At 39.6% G+C, this 22,161-nt stretch overlaps 2 protein-coding genes across 3 annotated transcripts in view; both read right to left on the reverse strand.

The window, feature by feature from the left end:
• The window catches only part of LOC111196352 (NACHT, LRR and PYD domains-containing protein 12-like), a 29,540-nt gene extending 16,933 nt beyond the window's left edge, over window positions 1-12,607 (reverse strand). The window contains exons 1-3 of one of the 2 annotated variants that reach the window (XM_049472896.1): window positions 12,404-12,607; window positions 8,720-10,493; window positions 2,627-2,800 (exon numbers count right to left, since the gene is read on the reverse strand). In XM_049472896.1, coding sequence (XP_049328853.1) covers window positions 2,627-2,800; window positions 8,720-10,493; window positions 12,404-12,554 — 2,099 coding nt within the window. In that variant the 5' untranslated portion in view covers window positions 12,555-12,607. The remainder of the gene's footprint in view (window positions 1-2,626; window positions 2,801-8,719; window positions 10,494-12,403) is intronic. The other variant, XM_049472895.1, reaches the window with a different exon arrangement.
• Window positions 1-22,161, reverse strand: part of LOC111188855 (NACHT, LRR and PYD domains-containing protein 12-like) — an 859,751-nt gene that overhangs the window by 830,162 nt on the left and 7,428 nt on the right. The gene's annotated exons all lie outside the window — the stretch shown is intronic.

The following is a 22,161-nucleotide window of genomic DNA, read 5'->3' on the forward strand; positions in this document are numbered from 1 at the left end:
GGTTTCTTAGTAGTTCCTAAAATTCAGAGGAGCTCTGCAGGAGGAAGAGCTTTCTCTTATTGAGACGCAGTCTCAATCTTTAAGTCTAGACTGAAAACTTACTTGTTTAGTTTAACTTTTGGTAATTAATGTTTTTCCCTTTAGATAAGGCTGAATATATAAAACCTATGTGAATGTATAAAATACTTTTTAAAATTAATTTAAAAGCTGTTTGACCAGTGGTAGGATGTTCCCCCCTTAAATGTGAGTCTTGGTCCTCCCAAGGTTTCTTCCTCCTGCAGCTCTGAGGGAGTTTTCCCTCCACACTCTCTGGGTTTTTTTTTTGTATTCTGCATATTTTTTGTTTTTGTGTTTTGCCTGATTCTTTGTCCTGTGATCATGTTTCTGTAAAGCTGCTTTGTGACATCAGTTGTAAAAAGTGCTATACAAATAAATTTGATTTGATTTTATAATTAATCATCATTTAATCCCCCCATGAATTAACTGTGACACTGATCATCTATCAGTCTGGAAAAGGTTACAAAGTCATTTCTAATGCTTTGGGACTCCAGAGAACCACAGTGAGAGCTATTATTCACTAATTGAGAAAACATGAAACACTGGTGAACCTTCCCAGGAGTGACCGGCCCACAAAATTACTCCAAAACAACACAAAACAACATCTAAAGAATTGCAGGTCTCACTTGGCTCAGTTAAGGTGAGTGTTGAAGAAGAGCAAAATTCCTCCACAGAGATGTGAAAGACTCATTAACAGTTATCACAAACTCTTGATTTCAGTTGTTGCCGCCGGTGACACAATCGAGTTATTAGGTTTAGGGGAAAATTATTTTTCAGATAGGGCCAGGTTAGTTTGAATAGATGTTTTCTCTGAATAAATGAAATTACAGTAGCTTCTCTTTGTGATCTGTGCTCTCTCAAATCATGCTAGTAGAGAGTTTTGGTTTGTTTTTTCACCATAAAAGTGCTTCTTTTACTCTTCTGCTCCACCGCTGCACCACTGGTATGTGTTGCTGGTCTCACTACTGGACTATCAGTTCTGCCTGAGAGTCAGGATGTCATCATCTACCTGCTCAACAGAGTTTATGCTCACCTAGACAGATCAGTCAGTACTGTGAGGGTCATGATTTTTTATTTCTTCACTGCATTTAACAGCATTCGGCCTGATCTTCTGGGTGACAAGCTGACAACAGTGCAAGCAGACGCCGCCCTTGTCTCCTGGATTGTAGACTACCTGACCGACGGGCCACAGTACAGTGGTGTGAAAAATATTTGTTCCCTACAGGTTTCTTGGGTTTTTGCTTTTTTGTCATACTTACATTTTTCTGATTATCAAACAAAGATAACCTGAGTAAAAATAAAAATCACTGTTATTATTAAATTATAATTTTATTTATTAAAAGGAAAAAAGTATCCGAACCAATCTAGCCCTGTGTAAAAAGTGTTTGCCCCCTAAACCTAATAACTTGTTTGTGCCACTCTTGGCGGCAACAACTGCACTCAAGCTTTACTGATAACTGGAAACTAGTCTTTTACATTTCTGTGGAGGAATTTTGTTCCACTTTTCTTTACAGAATGATTTTAATTCAGACACATTGGAGGATTTTCCAGCATAAACGTCCTGTTTAAGATCATCCACAGCATCTCAATTAGACTTTGACTAGACCCTCAAAAAACCTTCATTTAGTTTTATTAATCCATTCAGACGTGAACTGTTTGTGTGCTTTGGATCATTGTCCTGCTGCTGAACCCAAGTACTCTTGAGCTTGAGCCAGAGATTCTCCTTCAGGATTTTCAGGTAAACAGCAGAATTCCTGATTCCATCAATTACAGCAAGTTATCCAGAATCCCCAGACCATCACACTACCACCACCATGTTTTACGTTCAGTATGATGTTCTTTTTCTGAAATTATTATGTAACGGGACACACACCTTCCAAAAAGTTCCACTTTTGTCATGTACAAATAATAGTTAAGATGATTGTTAATACATTTTTTTTATAAGCAATTAAAGCTAAATTATCAAAATAAGCTACGTTTCACACAGTTTTACCTTTTAGTTGCATAAATAAGAAACATAACATGTTTCATAAACTTTATTTGCAAATAATTGTGAAATTTACCCATACCCACTAGTTGAGATGTGATACTACAATAAGTATAATGACACTAAAAACACAACAAGCAAACATCATAATGTTAAGAGAGAAAACTTTATTAAATTCAAAGAAAAAACTCTTCATAAAGGGAGCTAACGCTGCCTCCAGCCGGTCTGACCGGAGTTCATCTTTCCCGGCCGGGGAGATGCTATGCTCGTTTGCTGAAGGTGTGCTGAAAAATGCGGACCGGATTTTACTCTCACTGGCAAAAACACAGCAAAAACTGGAATGGATTATCTAAATGAGTGCGCTGGAAAACCCGGACTGTGAAAAAAACTGGATCGGGAGTCTGGATCGGCATTTTCTTGTGCCTTACGATCCGCATTTTTTGCAAATATCGGCGGCCTAATCTGGACCGAGTACACCTGCCTAATTTAATTTGCATAAGAGATCATGTTCGTGTGTGTGTGTGTGTGTGTGTGTGTGTGTGAAGGTGAGATGCTCTGTTTGTTGTATTTTGATGATCTTACCACAGTTTCTCCAGTTTACAGTGTGGATTCTTCAGTCCAGCAGAGAGCAGCTTCACTCCTGAATCCTGCAGTTCATTATTATTCAGGTTCAGTTCTCTCAGAGTTGAGGAGTTTGAGCTGAGAGCTGAGGTCAGATCTGCACAGCTTTTATCTGATAGATTACACCAATCCAGCCTGAGAGAGAAATTATAATCCATTAGAAACACTGACATATAAAAACACACCCCTTAGGAAGGAGGTGTATTAGTATATTTTATATACTATTATTTTTTTTCTTATTCTTATTACTCAGTGAACAAATTAAAAATCTGCCTGTATAAAAAAAAATAAATACAGATAAAGTCCTCCCTAACAAACACACACACAGCTGCCTCTATCATTATTGTTTAGTAAATTTGCAAATTCTGATTTCTCTTAGTCACTTACTGTTAACCTTTCTGATTTTCAACTCTAGTACACTGTCCAGCAGACTCATCGGAACTAGACAAACTAATCAGTTGTTTAGAAAATACCTTTCTGCCTACTTTAGATGGTGTAAAGAAATGATAATTCTTTGATATGAAATGATAATGAAATGTACGTTAAAACAGTTATTACAAAATTTATAAAAAATATCGATCAACTAAACTGAAAGTGTTCCATTCTGCGTGGAAAGACAGTGGAAAGTCTTGTCAAATACAGAAAGAACTTAATAAAGCCCACTCAGCATATCTGGCCTCTTTAGTGTTATTTCCCTACTGACTAAAAACCAGGCAGGTACTGAATCTCAGATTCCAGCCATTCACACCAGCAACGCTTTTATGGACTTCTTTTATACTAAAACTGAAAACATTAAGGATAAAATTCAACAGATAAATATGTCATCTGGTGTGGCTGATATAGAACAAAACTCAGTTACTGAAGTTATGATGAGTTTTTAACCCACTTAAACAGCTAGAACTAGAGAAAATTATCTCCTCATCAAACAGCAAAACCAGCACACTTGATGCAGTTCCCTCAAAATGACTAAAACAGGTACAGCCATATATAATTAAACTTCTGTTAATGATAGTAAACTCATCGATTACCCTGGGGCATGTACGCAAAGTCATTAAAACAGCGGTATTTAAACCTCTGATCAAGAAATGTGAGTGAGAATAAAGAAAATCGAGAAATGTGTAAAAGATGTGAAAACATTGATGTCTCACAATGTTCTCCTATTAAATAATGATAAAACAGAAATTCAAAGCTGCTAGAAATAAATGATCAGACTTAATGTTAAATCTGGACGACTTCTCCGTCACACCTGGTTCAGTAGCTAAAAACCTTGGTGTTATCATAGGTTCAGATCTAGCATTCGATAAACACATATCTAATGTTACTAGAACAGCTTTTTTTTTCACCGAAAAATGAGTAAATGCCTTCATTACCTCAAGGCTAGATTATTGTAATGCACTACTGTCAGTATGTTCCTGCAGTTATTAAATAAACTTCAGCTAGTTCAAAATGCTGCAGCCAGGGTCCTTAATAAAACTAGAACATTTGAGCACATTAGTCCAGTCCTATCAGCACTGCACTGCTTCCAGTCAAATTCCACATAGACTATAAAATTCTCCTGTTAACGTATAAAGCCCTACACGGGCTCGCTCCTGAGTATTTACGAGATCTCATCTCCTATTATGAACCACCGTGATTACTTAGATCTCAGGATGCTGGTTTCTTAGTAGTTCCTAAAATTCAGAGGAGCTCTGCAGGAGGAAGAGCTTTCTCTTATTGAGACGCAGTCTCAATCTTTAAGTCTAGACTGAAAACTTACTTGTTTAGTTTAACTTTTGGTAATTAATGTTTTTCCCTTTAGATAAGGCTGAATATATAAAACCTATGTGAATGTATAAAATACTTTTTAAAATTAATTTAAAAGCTGTTTGACCAGTGGTAGGATGTTCCCCCCTTAAATGTGAGTCTTGGTCCTCCCAAGGTTTCTTCCTCCTGCAGCTCTGAGGGAGTTTTCCCTCCACACTCTCTGGGGTTTTTTTTTGTATTCTGCATATTTTTTGTTTTTGTGTTTTGCCTGATTCTTTGTCCTGTGATCATGTTTCTGTAAAGCTGCTTTGTGACATCAGTTGTAAAAAGTGCTATACAAATAAATTTGATTTGATTTTATAATTAATCATCATTTAATCCCCCCATGAATTAACTGTGACACTGATCATCTATCAGTCTGGAAAAGGTTACAAAGTCATTTCTAAAGCTTTGGGACTCCAGAGAACCACAGTGAGAGCTATTATTCACTAATGGAGAAAACATGAAACACTGGTGAACCTTCCCAGGAGTGACCGGCCCACAAAATTACTCCAAAACAACACAAAACCACATCTAAAGAATTGCAGGTCTCACTTGGCTCAGTTAAGGTGAGTGTTGAAGAAGAGCAAAATTCCTCCACAGAGATGTGAAAGACTCATTAACAGTTATCACAAACTCTTGATTTCAGTTGTTGCCGCCGGTGACACAATCGAGTTATTAGGTTTAGGGGAAAATTATTTTTTCAGATAGGGCCAGGTTAGTTTGAATAGATGTTTTCTCTGAATAAATGAAATTACAGTAGCTTCTCTTTGTGATCTGTGCTCTCTCAAATCATGCTAGTAGAGAGTTTTGGTTTGTTTTTTCACCATAAAAGTGCTTCTTTTACTCTTCTGCTCCACCGCTGCACCACTGGTATGTGTTGCTGGTCTCACTACTGGACTATCAGTTCTGCCTGAGAGTCAGGATGTCATCATCTACCTGCTCAACAGAGTTTATGCTCACCTAGACAGATCAGTCAGTACTGTGAGGGTCATGATTTTTTATTTCTTCACTGCATTTAACAGCATTCGGCCTGATCTTCTGGGTGACAAGCTGACAACAGTGCAAGCAGACGCCGCCCTTGTCTCCTGGATTGTAGACTACCTGACCGACAGGCCACAGTACAGTGGTGTGAAAAATATTTGTTCCCTACAGGTTTCTTGGGTTTTTGCTTTTTTGTCATACTTACATTTTTCTGATTATCAAACAAAGATAACCTGAGTAAAAATAAAAATCACTGTTATTATTAAATTATAATTTTATTTATTAAAAGGAAAAAAGTATCCGAACCAATCTAGCCCTGTGTAAAAAGTGTTTGCCCCCTAAACCTAATAACTTGTTTGTGCCACTCTTGGCGGCAACAACTGCACTCAAGCTTTACTGATAACTGGAAACTAGTCTTTTACATTTCTGTGGAGGAATTTTGTTCCACTTTTCTTTACAGAATGATTTTAATTCAGACACATTGGAGGATTTTCCAGCATAAACGTCCTGTTTAAGATCATCCACAGCATCTCAATTAGACTTTGACTAGACCCTCAAAAAACCTTCATTTAGTTTTATTAATCCATTCAGACGTGAACTGTTTGTGTGCTTTGGATCATTGTCCTGCTGCTGAACCCAAGTACTCTTGAGCTTGAGCCAGAGATTCTCCTTCAGGATTTTCAGGTAAACAGCAGAATTCCTGATTCCATCAATTACAGCAAGTTATCCAGAATCCCCAGACCATCACACTACCACCACCATGTTTTACGTTCAGTATGATGTTCTTTTTCTGAAATTATTATGTAACGGGACACACACCTTCCAAAAAGTTCCACTTTTGTCATGTACAAATAATAGTTAAGATGTTTGTTGACAAATGTGAAATAAGTTGTTGTTTTTTAGGTCAGTTTTTGCCTAGAAATTCTCCCATGGATACCATTTTTACCCAGTCTCTTTCTTATTATTGAATCATTAACACTGACCTTAACTAAGGCAAGTAAGGGTTTTTTGTGACCTCCTTGATGAGTTGTTCATGCCCTTTTGGTATAATTGTGGTCAGCTGGACTCCTGAGAAGATTCACCTGTGTTCCATGTTTTCTACATTAGTGAATAATAGTGAATCACTGTGGTTCACTGGAGTCCCAAAGCTTTAGAAATGACTTCGTTTCCTTTTCCAGACTGATAGATGATCAATTACTTTGTTTTTCCGTTTGTATTTGAATTTCGTAACATTGGGGTATAATGTGTTTAATAAATAAAATCATAATTTAAAAGGCACTTTTTGTATTTACTCAGGTTATCTTTGTCTGATATTAAAGTCTGTTTGATAATTTGAAAAATATGACAAAACGAAAAAACAGTAGACATCTGTAGGGGGCAAATGCTTTTTCATGCCACAGTATATATGCCTGCAGCACTGAATGGAAGAAATGGAAAATAACCAACTTAACTAAATCCAAAATACTAACAAAAATATAATCTAACGAATTTCTACACAACAGTAGAAAACTCTAAACTGTGTGCGAGTTAAAGAGCAGGGGTGTAGATGTGCCGGGAGTGTGATGTATTTTGTACGCATTGACCCTTTTGTTGTACTGTAGTTGTGATGATGCACTGTGTGCTGGGATATGTAGTCCCCCGCGGTGTGTAGTGTGTAATAGCAAAACGACAAGTAAAGCAGTCTCCAGTTTAGAGCACAGCACATCTCCGTCTCTGTCTGATTCTTTAATGTATATCCAGTACTAAAGGACGTACTGCCGATATAACAGGGAGCACCTATTTAAATTAACTTAACTAAACCCAAAATACTTACAAAAATATAATCTACTGAATTTCATAAGATAAAAAAATAAAAACTATAAAATAATAAACCAATATTTAAAAAATAAATAAATAAACACACATATCTCAAAAGTAAATAAACTGCATCTGGGCAACGAAACCAAACAGAGAAATAACAAAAAAACAAATAAAGGAACAAAAACAACAATTTAACAATCACTAAAGTGATACTTATCTCAAAGGCTCTAAATGACAATATTTTACTTTGTGGTTTTATTGTAATTCAGAGCATTTGTTTGCAGAAAATAAGAAATGGTCAAATTAACCAAAAAGATGCAGAGCTTTCAAACCTCAAATAATGCAAAGAAAACAAGTCTTTCATACTGCTTTTGGGTGACCATATGCCACTCCCGGGGCAAAAATTCAAGAGGTTCAGCATGGTATGATGGCCTGTGACCATCTATCTTCTATCTTCCTCTTCATTAAATTCCAGAGGTTTTAAATGGGGTTCAGGGCTGGAGATTGGGCTAGCCATGACAGGGTCTTGATCTGGTGGTCCTTCATCCACACCTTTATTGATCTAGCTGTGGAATTGAGCATTGTCCTGTTGGCGGCGTGAGCCGGGAGCAAAACATGATGCTTTTTCGTTTATATTATTCTTAAAAAAAATAAACAATGTCTTTTGTATTTATTGTAGTGTTAGAGTTTTATGTTGCACTATGGTTACACTTTTGTACTTTATGTTTGTCTATTGTATTGTTGTTCCATGTTGCACTGTGGTTCCAGGGGAACGTAATTTCACTACACTGTGTACCTGTACTCAGATGGAATGACAATAAAAGCGTCTTGACTTGACTTGGAAAATCCAGTCCCCAGATTTAGGGAACATTGCCAAAGCAAAAGGAAGCAGGTTTTCGTCCAGGATAACCTTGTATGATTCATGGGTCATTCACAAAGACCAAACTGTCCAATTCCAGACTGTTCTTTCCATGCACTTCACCCTAGCTGACATTTGCCATTCTTTTTATTGGTCTCTTGATGTCATACTGCGATTGCTGACTGACATTTAACTATTGCATTGAATTATTTAAGGTTTGAAAGCACTGTACCTTCTTCATTATTTTGACAATTTCTCATTTTCTGCAAACAAATGTTTTAAATGACAATATTTGTATTTGTAACTTGGGAGAAATGTTGTCAGTGGTTTATTGAATAAAACCACAATATTCATTTTACTTAAATATATACCTATAAATCGTAAAATCAGAATATATAAATATATGATCAGACTAATAGAAATACTTAAAAATGACGTGAAATAAACTCTTTTTACACAGAATTACATGGTTTTTCTCTCAAGTTTAAACAGCTGTTTTGGAGATACTTGTTTTTTATTGGACAGCGACGATATTCAGTATATTACACACAATCATATAGATTATAGTGAGTGGGAAATCATCAACAAATCAGTATTAAACAGTAAAAAGTAAATATGAAAATACTCACTTAGCTCTTCTGGACACTTTAATCACCGGCATCAACCTCAGAAGACATTCCTCTGAAGTCTCAAATTTCCACAGGTTAAACTCATCCAGCTCCTCTTCTGAATTCAGCATCACAAACGCCACAGCTGACCACTGATCAGGAGAGAAAGTAACTCCTCTGAGATCACTGGAATCTCCTCTGTTCAGGTATTTCTGGACTTCCTGCACTAGAGAATGATCATTCAGTTCATTCAGACAGTGGAACAGACTGATAGTTTTCTCTGGAGAGGGATTCTCCCTGATCTTCTGCTTGATGTACTCCACTACTTCCTCTTTACTGTGAGAGATGTTCTCTGTCTGTATCAGAAGACCTCGTAAGAGAGTCTGATTGGACTCCAGTGAGAGACCCAGAAGGAATCGGAGGAAAAGGTCCAGGTGTCCGTTCTCACTCTGTAAGGCCTTGTCCACGGCTCTCTTCAGGAAGTCAGACATTGTTTCTTTTTTGGAGAAACCAAATCCACTGTGTTTCTGTTGCAGCACATTTCTGTTGTTGGAGATGAAGGACAGAAACTCATATAAAGCAGCCAGAAACTCCTGAACACTCAGATGAACAAAGCTGAAAACCTTCCCCAGGTGAAGTTCAGACTCCTGTCTGAAGATCTGGGTGCACACTCCTGAGTACACAGACACTTCTCTGACATCAATGCTGCACTCTCTCAGATCTTCCTCATAGAAGATCAGGTTTCCTTTCTCCAGCTGTTGGAAAGCCAGTTTTCCCAGAGCCAGAATAATCTCTCTAGTCTGGTCAAGATCAACATCACTTTTTCTTTGGTACTTCTGGCTGCGGTGTTTGATCTGAAAGATAAGGAAGTGTGTGAACATTTGAGTCAGAGTCTTGGGGATCTCTCCTCCCTCTGCTTCACCCAACATCCTCTCTAGAACAGTGGCTGAGATCCAGCAGAAGACTGGGATGTGGCACATGATGTAGAGGCTTCTGGAGGACTTCATGTGTGTAATGATTCTTTCAGCAAGGCTCTGATCTCTGATCCTTTTCCTGAAGTATTCCTCTTTCTGAGGGTCACTGAACCCTCGTACCTCTGTTACCTGATCAATACAGTCAGGAGGGATCTGATTGGCTGCTGCTGGTCGAGTAGTTATCCATAGGAGAGCAGAGGGAAGCAGGTTCCCCTGGATGAGGTTTGTCAGCAGCACATCCACTGAGGCTGACTGTGTTACATCAGATACTCTCTTATTGTTCTGGAAATCTAGAGGAAGTCGACATTCATCCAGACCATCAAAGATGAACATGAATTTGTAGTGATGATATTCTATTGGTTTTAAGTATTTTGTGTCCCTAAAAAACTGATAAAGAAGATCCTCCAGACTGAGATTTTCAGTTTTCATCAGATTCAGCTCTCTAAAAGGAAGTGGAAATATGAAGAGAACATCCTGATTGGCTTTTCCTTCAGTCCAGTCCAGAATGAACTTCTGCACAGAGACAGTTTTTCCAATTCCAGCAACTCCTTTAGTCAGCACAGTTCTGATGGACTGGTCTTTAAAGAGGTCGTTACATTTGATGGGCGTCTCCTGTGTTGCTGGTCTCCTGGATGCTGCTTCAATCTGTCTGACCTCATGCTCATTATTGACCTCTCCACTCCCTCCCTCTGTGATGTACAGATCTGTGTAGATCTCATTCAGAAGGGTTGAGGTTCCAGGATCTGAGATTCCTTCATTAATTTTCTGAAATTTTGCCTTTAGTGTTGATTTGAGCTTTCGGTGGCAGGATGGAGCCAGTTCTAATAAACAGAGACAAAAAAGACAAAAATACAGCACATATTAACATTTCACATTACTAGAGATAAGACGATTGGTCGCAATGTATTAGTATTGATCGATTTTCAGCCAAAATACGGTATCAGCGATCAATATTCCACTGATTTAGCCGATTTGATTCAGGAGTTTAGGGTTAAGCATTTAGGCAGAGCTGTGTGTGTGGATGGCCGGTGAAAATGCTCAATTACAGGAAGCTGCAGTTCCTCATCCAACCACTAGCCAGAGCTGCAGCAGCAGCAGCAAGAACCCCGCTGCCTTCTTCATTCTAGTCACAGAGCTACAGCCCAGCCACAAGCTACAGACAGTTTTCATCTGTGTAGGACCAATTCACCACGTAGTGAAAAGAAAATAAAGGTTTTAACCCCACTAACTGGATAATACCGCTCTCTTGAGTTCATGTTTCAGCCCAGTGAGTCACGGAGCTAGTTAGCTCACAAGCTAACAGCAGCAGCTAACAGCAGCATCAGACACGGAGTTAGTTAGCTCACAAGCTAACAGCAGCAGCTAACATTAGCATCAGACACGGAGTTAGTTAGCTCACAAGCTAACAACAGCAGCTAACATTAGCATCAGACATGGAGTTAGTTAGCTCACAAGCTAACAACAGCAGAGGACTATAGTTTAGACTGTTTTTAGAGCTGGATATGCAAAAGTTTTCATTGGTTTCCACCCTGAGCTCCACACAGCAGTTCTGTGTGGGCACGTTCGTGCTCCTCCACTCCATATTGGTTTATTTACAGAATAAAGAATAAGAACTACTCCGTTTAGTGGACATATAAAAATGTTGGTGTCTTATAAACTTTTTACACATAACTTTTATCTCTTCTGAAAAGCGTTTATTTGCTATCAGCATAAATTACCAGTGTTTGCTTAGGTGTGGATGTAATTAGGGGAATATGTACCAGGTTCTCCTGGCATCTGTGTGGCATTAATGGGGCATTTGGCCCCGCCCAAGTATTGGCGATCGGCGATGGAAATCGGCCCCAAAAATTCTAGAAACAGTAGTGTTTAAGCAGCTCTGCTCCTATCTCCACAACAAGAGCATTCATGAGGTTTTCAGTCTGGATTTAGACAAAACCATAGCACTGAAAATACCTAACTAAAATAAATAATGATCTACTTTTTCACTTGATAGGGGCAACACTGCTATACTTCTACTGCTAGATCTAATGCTGCCTTCAACAGCACAGATTACACTATTCTGTTCGATAGATTAGAAAATCTCATAGGAATTAAGGACCTGTCCTCACCTGGTTCAGATCATTTTTCAGTGATCACTACCAGTGTGTTAATTTTAATAATGAATTATCTTATCACACTGAATAACGTAAAATATGGTGTCCCACAAGGGTAAATACTGGGCCTGTTAATAATCTGTAAGCATGGTATTAACTTTCACTGTTATGCAGATGATACTCAAGTTTAGACATCTACTAAACACCCCAAGTTAAACCACAGAATGACCTCTGTCTCAAAAACATAACGGATGTTGGATGACACACAGTTTTCTCTTTATTCTGATAAAACTGAGGTCCTTTTCACTAAGTCTAGAAAATGTGTTGCCAATAGTCCATTTATTTAATGCCTACCCTTCCCTGTTTCTAGTTTATCTATAGCTCTACATTATCTCTTTAACATTAACACTGAACATATACCATCACCTACTCACACTCATAACTCAGAACCTGTTTCTACATTATCTATAGCTCTCCATTATCTCTTTAACATTAACACTGAACATATACCATCACCTACTCACACTCATAACTCAGAACCTGTTTCTACATTATCTATAGCTCTACATTATCTCTTTAATTCTCTTCTCTTTAAATTCTAAATTAATTTACATAATGAGAAATCACATGACTCTCACTGGTCTGCAGTTTGTTAGCGAGGTCTGTCTGGTTCATGTTTCTCAGGACGTGCAGTGTGATCTTCAGCGCTCCCTCTCTGACACCACTCTGATCCTCCTCATCCTCCTCCTCTCTCCCAGAGCATGCTGGGTAATCCAGATTCTTCAGCATCTTCACAAACCTCTTCAGCTGATTCTTTACCAGAGAGATGACTTTGTGCTCCAGTTCCTGATTAAACACATGGTAAGAAATGGTAGTAAAACATGAACAGATAAAAGTTTTATAAAATCATTTGTGGTTTATGTCAATATAATGTTTTGGATATGAGATGTGTTGTGTTGGATTAAGAAAAAATATGATATTTTTTAATATTACTTCTAGCCCTCAGCAGTCAGAGCTTTCTCAGAATGTAACAGAACATGTTATTATAGTGTGGAACTGTTTAACAGTAGAACATAAAAACATAATGTAATAAATGTGGCTCTAGAGCTTTAACTGCATTTATATTGAAGTAAAATCTTTGGGATAATCTGGACTTCTGCACTGATTGTATAATAAATGGTCTTCATCATAAATTAATGTGTGAATTAATCATTATGTAAATCACAATTATAGACAGACAAAATCTCACTAAATGTATAACACATTTACTTTTGTAAGAGTAAACCTCTGCAATTCAGCTTAGAAATAGTAAGTAAACCTCTTTGTTAATGACTACTAAAGATCTAATTGGACAATTTTTTTTTTTTAAATCTCATGTGCTATTGTTATGAAACTATTGTTACAATATTATTATTATTTATTATTATTATTATTATTATTATTATTATTATTATTATTATTATTATTATTATTATTTATTCATGTTACAATAATAAAAGCAGCTCTTATTAAAAATTAAGCAGAGTTAAAAATGCAGCTTTCTTCTTAATCAATAGGTTAATAAACATGAAATTTAGTTAACTGAACAGTAATATGTTGTATCTAATTAGGGTTCAAACACCGAAGGTGCGTAGTTAGGGTTCAAGCACCCATGCACTAATGGTACACCAAATGAAAATTTGATATGGACACTTTTGTGGTCACTATTAGCCAGTCGCGTTCCAGCAAGCTTTTGACAGGCTGAATGTTAATCAGGTCTAAACTTATACACTTATTGATATTGTTACGTTGGGAGATGTTTTTGTTCTCATTTGTTATTTTCCTAAATCTGGGTAAGATCTTGCTTGCTCGTTCTGTCTGTCTCTCTCTCCCTCTTGCACTGTCTCTTTAACAGGTTATCTAGGAGCTGTCTATTGGTCCTAGTGCCGATTATCCATAAAAGGCTGACAGCTGTGGAGATCGGGGCGGCACCCTTCCATTGTTCCGCCGCCACGCTGCCCAGACCAAACCAAACCACCTTGTAGTGTATTGATGTTGTGATCCGTGTTATTGTCAGTTTATCTGAAGTTGTCTGATAATTAAATTAGCTCTTTACCTATTTCTCTGTATGTTTCCTTAATGTCCATCGTCGTAAGTACATTTGTATATATGTATATATTTTACCAAGCCAATGTAGCCCTGTAGGGGATAAGGCCTATTTATTTGATTATCATTTTCTCCTGTTTTTGTTTAGTTAGGGAGAAAGGTAAGAGGTATGTATTTTTCTTTTCTTTTCTTTTGTTAGGTTTAGTTATATTGAATTCTTGAAGTTAGTTTGGTGTTTGTTTATTATTTTAGGCATTCTTATCCCTGAAGCCTTTGCTACAATTTACTAAATAAAACTTTTTGGCTGGTATTTCTGTGTCGGAATTGTTTTTGGTCTGGGTGCGAGACGAGTGAGGGGTGTCGCCTTCCCTTATGTTTTCTGGTCTGGCCTTCCAGGCCGTAACATAATTGGGGGCTCGTCCTGACGCCCTTTGTGCCTATTCTGTGGGCGCGGTTGTTCGTTTTTCTTTGTTCGGTTGGCAGTTTTTGTTTGGTGTGGGGCGGGTGGGGGTACATGGTTAATTATGGCCTCTGGCGTTTTTAATCTGACCACTTTTACTCTCTCTCCGTCTATAGAAGAGTTCCGGCGGTGTCGTAAAGCTGACTTGTTGCGGATCGCTGACTTCTTTGAGGTTCCAGTATCTGGTGGGGCACGGAAACATGTGATCCAAGCGGTGCTGTACTCTAAACTTGTGGAGCTGCAGGTTTTGCCGGAATGTGCGGAGCTGGAATTAGCTGCGCATGCTGTCCTTGGGGTGGGCGGGTCGCAAGCCACGGCGGGTGAGACTGAGCCAAATCCTGGCCTGGAACGCTCAGTTTCCCGGGAACAGGTAGTTCACCAGGGCGAAGCCATACCAGCTGTAGGACCCTCCCGGCTTTTACATGCTGCTCCTGTAATTCCTCCGGTAGATGCTGCTTTAGCTATACGGCTTAAAGAGCTCGATCTCCAGGTTAAGAGGCAGGAGCATGAAACTCAGTTAGTTCGGCTCCGGGCTATCGAGCTAGAAACTGACAAAATGCTGCAGTTACGTAGGCTCGAGCTGGAGGTGGCGTCCGCTGTTAAACCTGTCCCAAAACCCAGGCTGTTCCTTTCTTCTGCACCTGCTGCAACTAGCTCCCCAATCCCTGCACATTCCGTTGTGGATCCTGGAACGCCAGCAGGTATGGATACTTCTGCTGTGATTGATGTTGGCAAGTACATTAACCTAGTGCCCCCGTTTAGAGAGTCGGAGGTGGACTCTTATTTTTCTTCCTTTGAGCGCATTGCTGCTGCTTTGAGGTGGCCGAAGGAGGTGTGGTCTCTGCTGCTTCAAAGCAAGTTCGTGGGTAAAGCGCAAGAGGTATGCTCTACTCTCTCAGTTGAACAGAGTTTAAATTATGACGTAGTGAAGACTACTGTTTTAAGGGCTTATGAATTGGTACCAGAAGCCTATAGACAAAAATTTAGAGCCCATGTGAAAACTGCCAACCAAACTTATGTTGAATTCGCTCATGAAAAAAGAGCCCTTTTTGAAAAATGGCTTTATGCCTGTAAAATCTGTGACATGGAACAGCTAAAGGAGCTGATGTTATTAGAGGCTTTTAAAGATTGTGTTTCAGACAATGTTGTTGTGTACTTGAATGAGCGCAAAGCTACGTCTGTTACCAGTGCCGCTGTATTTGCTGATGAATTTGTTTTGACTCACAAAACTGTTTTCTCTCCTTCGTTAGGAAGAGAGAAAAGAGCGCCTCGCATTGTAACTGACAAAAGTGATGTCCCATTAGAACTTAGTCGTAGCACGCCTAGTAAAGTAAATGCAGCACGGAAAAGTGATTTCCAACGCAAAAGTGAATCAAGAGTGTGTTTTTATTGTCTTGATCCAGGTCACCTTATTGCTGATTGTAAGGCGTGGCAGTCTAAAAAACCCATCAAGCGGGATAGTGGTGCTAAACACGTTGGTTTTGTGCAGAAAGCTACAGGACCACAAGCAAATTTCAATACAACTGACCCTAGCTATGCACCTTTTCTTTTGGAAGGTTCGGTCTCCCTTGATTCTGATGGTGCAGACTGGAAACCCATCACCATTCTTAGAGACACTGGGGCAGCCCAGTCATTTATATTGGATAGTGCGCTAAACTTCTCCGCTTTTTCTTCTTGTGGGGTTAGTGTGCTGGTTCGAGGGATGGAGCTGGGCTGTATGAAGGTCCCGTTACATACTGTTTATCTCCGTTCAGGCCTTGTGTCAGGCCGGGTAGAATTAGGGGTGTGCTCTAAACTGCCAGTCGAGGGGATAACTTTGTTGTTGGGGAATGACCTGGCTGGGGGAAAAGTGTTTCCCTTACTTGTCGTCGTTGACAAGCTTGAAGAAAATCAGAGTGATTCCTCTTGTGAATTGGCTCAAAAATTTCCTTCTGTATTCCCTGCGTGCGCCGTGACGCGCGCACAGTCTCGCAAATTAGACAATGACGTTAATCTGGCTGATACATTTATGCTTTCGCCACAAGAAACAGTCGATTTTGAGATAACACTGCCCACACCTAAACCTGACACTCTTTCGAGTTCCTTAAGTAATGAAACTTCTCCTTATGTTGGTAAGGAAAACCTAGCTCAAGCGCAGCGATCTGATCCATCTTTAGCCAAGTGTATTAACGCTGTGGTAAAGAAGGAAAATATTGTTCGCAGTAATGTAGCTTATTATTGGGATGACGGGGTGTTGATGCGAAAATGGTCACCAACCAAAATTGATGTAGGTCAGTGGAACACAGTACATCAACTTGTAATTCCTACTGTTTACCGTTCGCATATTCTCTCTTTGGCTCATGATCATGTTCTCTCTGGCCATTTGGGTGTTACTAAAACGTACGAGCGCATCCTTCGCTATTTCTTTTGGCCGGGGTTAAAATCGGATGTTCAGGCGTACTGCCAGTCTTGTTCGGTTTGTCAGGTTGCAGGTAAGCCGAATCAAAGTATACCTCCTGCTCCTTTACATCCCATTCCCGTAATTACTGAGCCTTTTGAGCGCATAATTTTGGACTGTGTTGGGCCATTGCCAAGATCAAAATCGGGAAATCAATATCTTTTGACTATAATGTGTGCAGCCACTCGGTATCCCGAAGCTATCCCGTTGCGTAACATTACTGCTAAGACCGTGACTAAGGCGCTCGTGAAATTCTTTTCCACTTTCGGTTTGCCGAAAATTATTCAGACTGACCAGGGAACAAATTTCATGTCCACGCTATTTTCACAAGTGCAAAAACAGCTTGACATTAAACACAAATTCTCTAGTGCTTGGCATCCTGAATCACAGGGTACCTTAGAAAGATTTCATCAGACATTAAAATCCATGCTACGCGCATACTGTTTAGATACAGGTAAGGAATGGGACGAGGGCATCCCATTACTGTTATTTGCAATTCGAGAAACTGTGCAAGAATCGTTGGGGTTTAGTCCCGCAGACCTCGTATTCGCGCATACAGTTAGGGGTCCACTCCGTCTCCTGCGTGAAGAATTCTTGTCTGAGCGCACCGTGCCGACAAACGTGCTGGACTACGTTAGTGAGTTCCGTGAACGTCTCCAGCACGCTTGTAAATTTGCTCAGACACAGCTCGGCTCTGTACAGAAAAAAATTAAAAAAAGGTTTGACGAGAAGACAGTGCGTCGCGCCTTCAATGCTGGTGACAAAGTACTTGTGTTGCTACCAGTGGTGGGCTCTTTACAAGCTCGCTTTATGGGCCCTTACGTTGTCGAATCAAAATTGAATGAAACCAATTATGTCATTCGTACCTCTGACCGGCGCAAGAAAACTCGCGTATGTCATATCAATATGCTTAAATCATATATAGCTAGAAAAGATAATGTGGCATCGCCAAAAATTGGACACGAACAATCTGACCATGATGTGAAGGTAAATCCAGTTGCATCAGTTACTTTAAGCCCAGAGTATAGCTGTCAAGATGATGGTATTGTCATGCGTGATGTGCCAGTCTCTTGCGCGCGGCTGACAAATTCTGTTGTTTTATCCAATTTGGATTTGCATCTGTCCTATTTATCTGAGGCTCAGAGGAGCGATGTCAGTACTATTTTAAAGGATCATTTGGGTCTTTTTGCTGATGTACCGTCTAGAACTACTGTGATTCAACATGATATTGATGTTGGTGACTCTCGTCCCATTAAACAGCACGCATACCGTGTTAACCCGCATAAACGAAGTCTTATGCAAGAAGAGGTGAGCTATCTTTTGCAACACGGTTTAGCTATACCTAGCACTAGTTCCTGGAGTTCCCCGTGCTTACTAGTGCCTAAGCCCGATGGCACCTCCCGTTTCTGCACTGATTTTCGTCGGGTAAATGCAGTCACTAAAACTGATTGCCATCCCCTTCCGAGGATGGACGATTGTGTTGATCAAATTGGTGGTGCTCGTTTTGTAACAAAGTTAGATCTTTTGAAGGGATATTGGCAAGTTCCCTTGACAGACCGCGCGTCTGAAATTTCTGCTTTTGTGACCCCTGATAACTTTCTTCAGTACACTGTTCTCGCGTTCGGCCTAAAAAACGCACCTGCGACCTTTCAGCGTTTAATGAATTCTGTTCTTGCTGGCGTTAAAAACTGTGAGGCGTATCTTGACGATCTGGTTTTGTTCTCGTCCTCGTGGGTTGAGCACCTTGCTGTACTCAGAACCGTGCTTGGTCGGCTGCGTGACGCATCGCTAACCTTGAACTTGGCTAAGTGTGAGTTTGGAAAGGCCTCCGTAACCTATTTGGGAAAGCGTGTTGGACAGGGACAGGTTTGTCCAGTTAATGCAAAAGTGGAGAGCATTGCCATCTTTCCCACGCCTACCACCAAACGCGAACTTCGCCGTTTTCTGGGAATGGTGGGTTATTATAGGGGGTTTTGCAGAAACTTTTCTAGTGTGGTGTCCCCTTTGACTGATTTGCTGAGCACAAAGAAGGAGTTTGTGTGGTCTGTTGAGTGCATTAAGGCTTTTGATTGTGTTAAAGCACTGCTTTGTAGTGCGCCTGTATTGGCGGCTCCTGATTTTACGCGTCCGTTTAAGTTGGAAGTGGATGCCAGCGCTGTGGGCGCAGGGGCGGTGTTGCTCCAGGAGCACCCTGATGGTATTGACCATCCTGTTTGCTTCTTTTCGAAGAAGTTTAATAAACATCAAATGAGGTATAGTACTATTGAAAAAGAAGCTTTAGCACTTCTATTGGCACTGCAGAACTTTGAGGTGTATGTTGGTTCTAGCTCTTTGCCGGTAGTTGTGTATACAGATCACAATCCACTTGTGTTTTTAAACAGAATGCAAAATTCTAGTCACCGGCTGATGCGCTGGTCTCTTTTGGTGCAGGGTTTTAATTTGGAAATCCGTTACAAGAAAGGGTCTGATAACGTACTCGCAGACGCGCTCTCTCGCGCTCATAGTGGAGAGATTTAGTGTCTCAAACGAAGTTTGTTCTTAAGGGTGGGGGTGTTACGTTGGGAGATGTTTTTGTTCTCATTTGTTATTTTCCTAAATCTGGGTAAGATCTTGCTTGCTCGTTCTGTCTGTCTCTCTCTCCCTCTTGCACTGTCTCTTTAACAGGTTATCTGTGAGGGAGGAGCTGTCTATTGGTCCTAGTGCCGATTATCCATAAAAGGCTGACAGCTGTGGAGATCGGGGCGGCACCCTTCCATTGTTCCGCCGCCACGCTGCCCAGACCAAACCAAACCACCTTGTAGTGTATTGATGTTGTGATCCGTGTTATTGTCAGTTTATCTGAAGTTGTCTGATAATTAAATTAGCTCTTTACCTATTTCTCTGTATGTTTCCTTAATGTCCATCGTCGTAAGTACATTTGTATATATGTATATATTTTACCAAGCCAATGTAGCCCTGTAGGGGATAAGGCCTATTTATTTGATTATCATTTTCTCCTGTTTTTGTTTAGTTAGGGAGAAAGGTAAGAGGTATGTATTTTTCTTTTCTTTTCTTTTGTTAGGTTTAGTTATATTGAATTCTTGAAGTTAGTTTGGTGTTTGTTTATTATTTTAGGCATTCTTATCCCTGAAGCCTTTGCTACAATTTACTAAATAAAACTTTTTGGCTGGTATTTCTGTGTCGGAATTGTTTTTGGTCTGGGTGCGAGACGAGTGAGGGGTGTCGCCTTCCCTTATGTTTTCTGGTCTGGCCTTCCAGGCCGTAACAATATTATTGGTTATTGATATGTGCCCTTTTATGCCTCACTGCTAGGCTCTCAGCAGGATTATTGTGGCTTGTATTTTTTTCAATATAAGAACTGAAGTTGTTTCACCAAATGTCCACTAGAGTGCAGCAAGAGACCACATAAAACCTGATGAACACTACAGCTCAATTTATCAATGCATTTCAACTAATTTACTCACACCACTCATCTAGCATTGTCATTATGATCTTTATGGTCAGGCTGGTCACCTAGCTTGGTTATGCTGCTCATCCAGCTAGGTCATTCTGGTCATTCACATTGGTCATTATGGTCCTGCTGGTCATTCAGCTTTGTCATCATAGCGATGCTGGTCATCCAGCTTGGTCATACTGGCAAACCACCTTTGCCATGCTGGTCATCCAGTTTGGTCATTATGGTCTTCCAGCTTGGTCAATATGGTCAACAAGTTTGTCATCCAGATTAGTCATGCTGGTAATCTAGCTTGGTCTTTATGGTCATGCTGGTCATCCTCATCCAGTTTGGTGATGCCGGTCAACCAGCAACATGTTTTAAGCCTAACGGGCCTCCAGTGGCCTCTTTGCCTGTAACGCTCGAACCCCGTAAATTGCCGCTTGTGGCTATATTTAGGGGTTCGAGCACGCAGTGCTAGAAACCCTATTGTAATTGTTCTGATTATTAGGGGTTCGAGCACGCAGTGCTAGAAACCCTATTGTAATTGTTCTGATTATTAGAGATTATTATTATTAGAGATATGAAACTTGGTAGGTAGATGTAGGATCAGTGCATCTCGGTGGACAACAAAAATGGCACCGATTGGTCAAGTGGAACAAGGAAATTCATTTGTCACAATTTTCTCAATAACTCAAAAACCATAAGACCTACATTCAAAATTCTTTTTTAGATGCATTCCTTGGGTCAATACCTACAACTTTCCAATTTGGACCATGCACTTCCGTCTATATAGATTTTTTGCTAATTTGCATAATATGCAAAACATACTTTTGCGAACTAGTCCTAGGAATTTTGATCAATCCTGGCATGTTTGGTATCAAAATACTCGTGAGATAATGGCCTTCAATATTCATCAAAAAATGTTGAAATTTGTAAACAATATGGCCGCCATATGCAAATTAGTCCTTCCGGATATATGCCCCATTCACTTCAATTGTTAAATTTGGAGCACTGTTTCTCAGCAACCATGCAACCTAGCAAGCTGAAACTTTGCATGCAGAATCTATCATACAGCCTCTAAAGGATGTTCAAAGGGCAACTTAATCAATTAACATGGCTGAACACCATCAGCCAATCAGCCTTCAGCAGACATTTTGGCAGGCTGAATGTTGCCCAATCTGGATGACACTTGGCAGTTATGTTCAGGTGGAGACACTGTAGTGACCTGCAAAGTGCTGAAACAATCCGGCCACTGGAGGGCGCTGTTCCAAAAAATCTAATATATGTCAATCATACTGTACTATTTTGACATCTAATTGTTTTTGCCATATTTAGTACATTGGCTCTGACAAATTTGTCAATACAACTATGTTTAAAAAGTGCTTTGTTTATTCATAAATGCTAATTGTTTGAAAATAGCTATATTGAAACTAGTCTCTGGATATTTGGCCTATCACCTTCATTTCAGTCTTGTTGAACACTGTAGAGTCTCTAGGTAAATATTCATTAAAAACATTTGTGAAATTTTCAAATACAATAGTGTCCAGGCATCAATCAATCTGTGCGTCCTTGGAATTTATATTCTAAATTGCTGTAACTCTGCAGTATTTGCTGTAATCTCACAATGTTAAAGACCTCTGTACAATATCACTCTGATGAAGCACCATTTAATTCAGAGCTAGATTTAGAATAACTTGACATTACATGTCATGTCAGAACATGCACTCCTTTGTGCCTCTTCTCAACATTAATAACATGTAAAAGACTTTTGATAATTTCTAAATGTGACGGAGTGTCTTCAATTGTGTTAGAACTTTTTACACATCATCATCCTATGCTCTAGTAGACACCATTGTGCCAGTTGGTGCTTGACGAAGCGCCATTTAATTCAGAACTAGATTTAGAATAACTTTGTAATTACATGTCATATCAGAACATTCACTCCTTTGTGTTAATTTAAACTTGTTTGGTCAAACAT

This window comes from Astyanax mexicanus, unplaced genomic scaffold (genome assembly GCF_023375975.1).
Source record: "Astyanax mexicanus isolate ESR-SI-001 unplaced genomic scaffold, AstMex3_surface scaffold_31, whole genome shotgun sequence".
Taxonomy (NCBI): Eukaryota; Metazoa; Chordata; class Actinopteri; order Characiformes; family Acestrorhamphidae; genus Astyanax; species Astyanax mexicanus.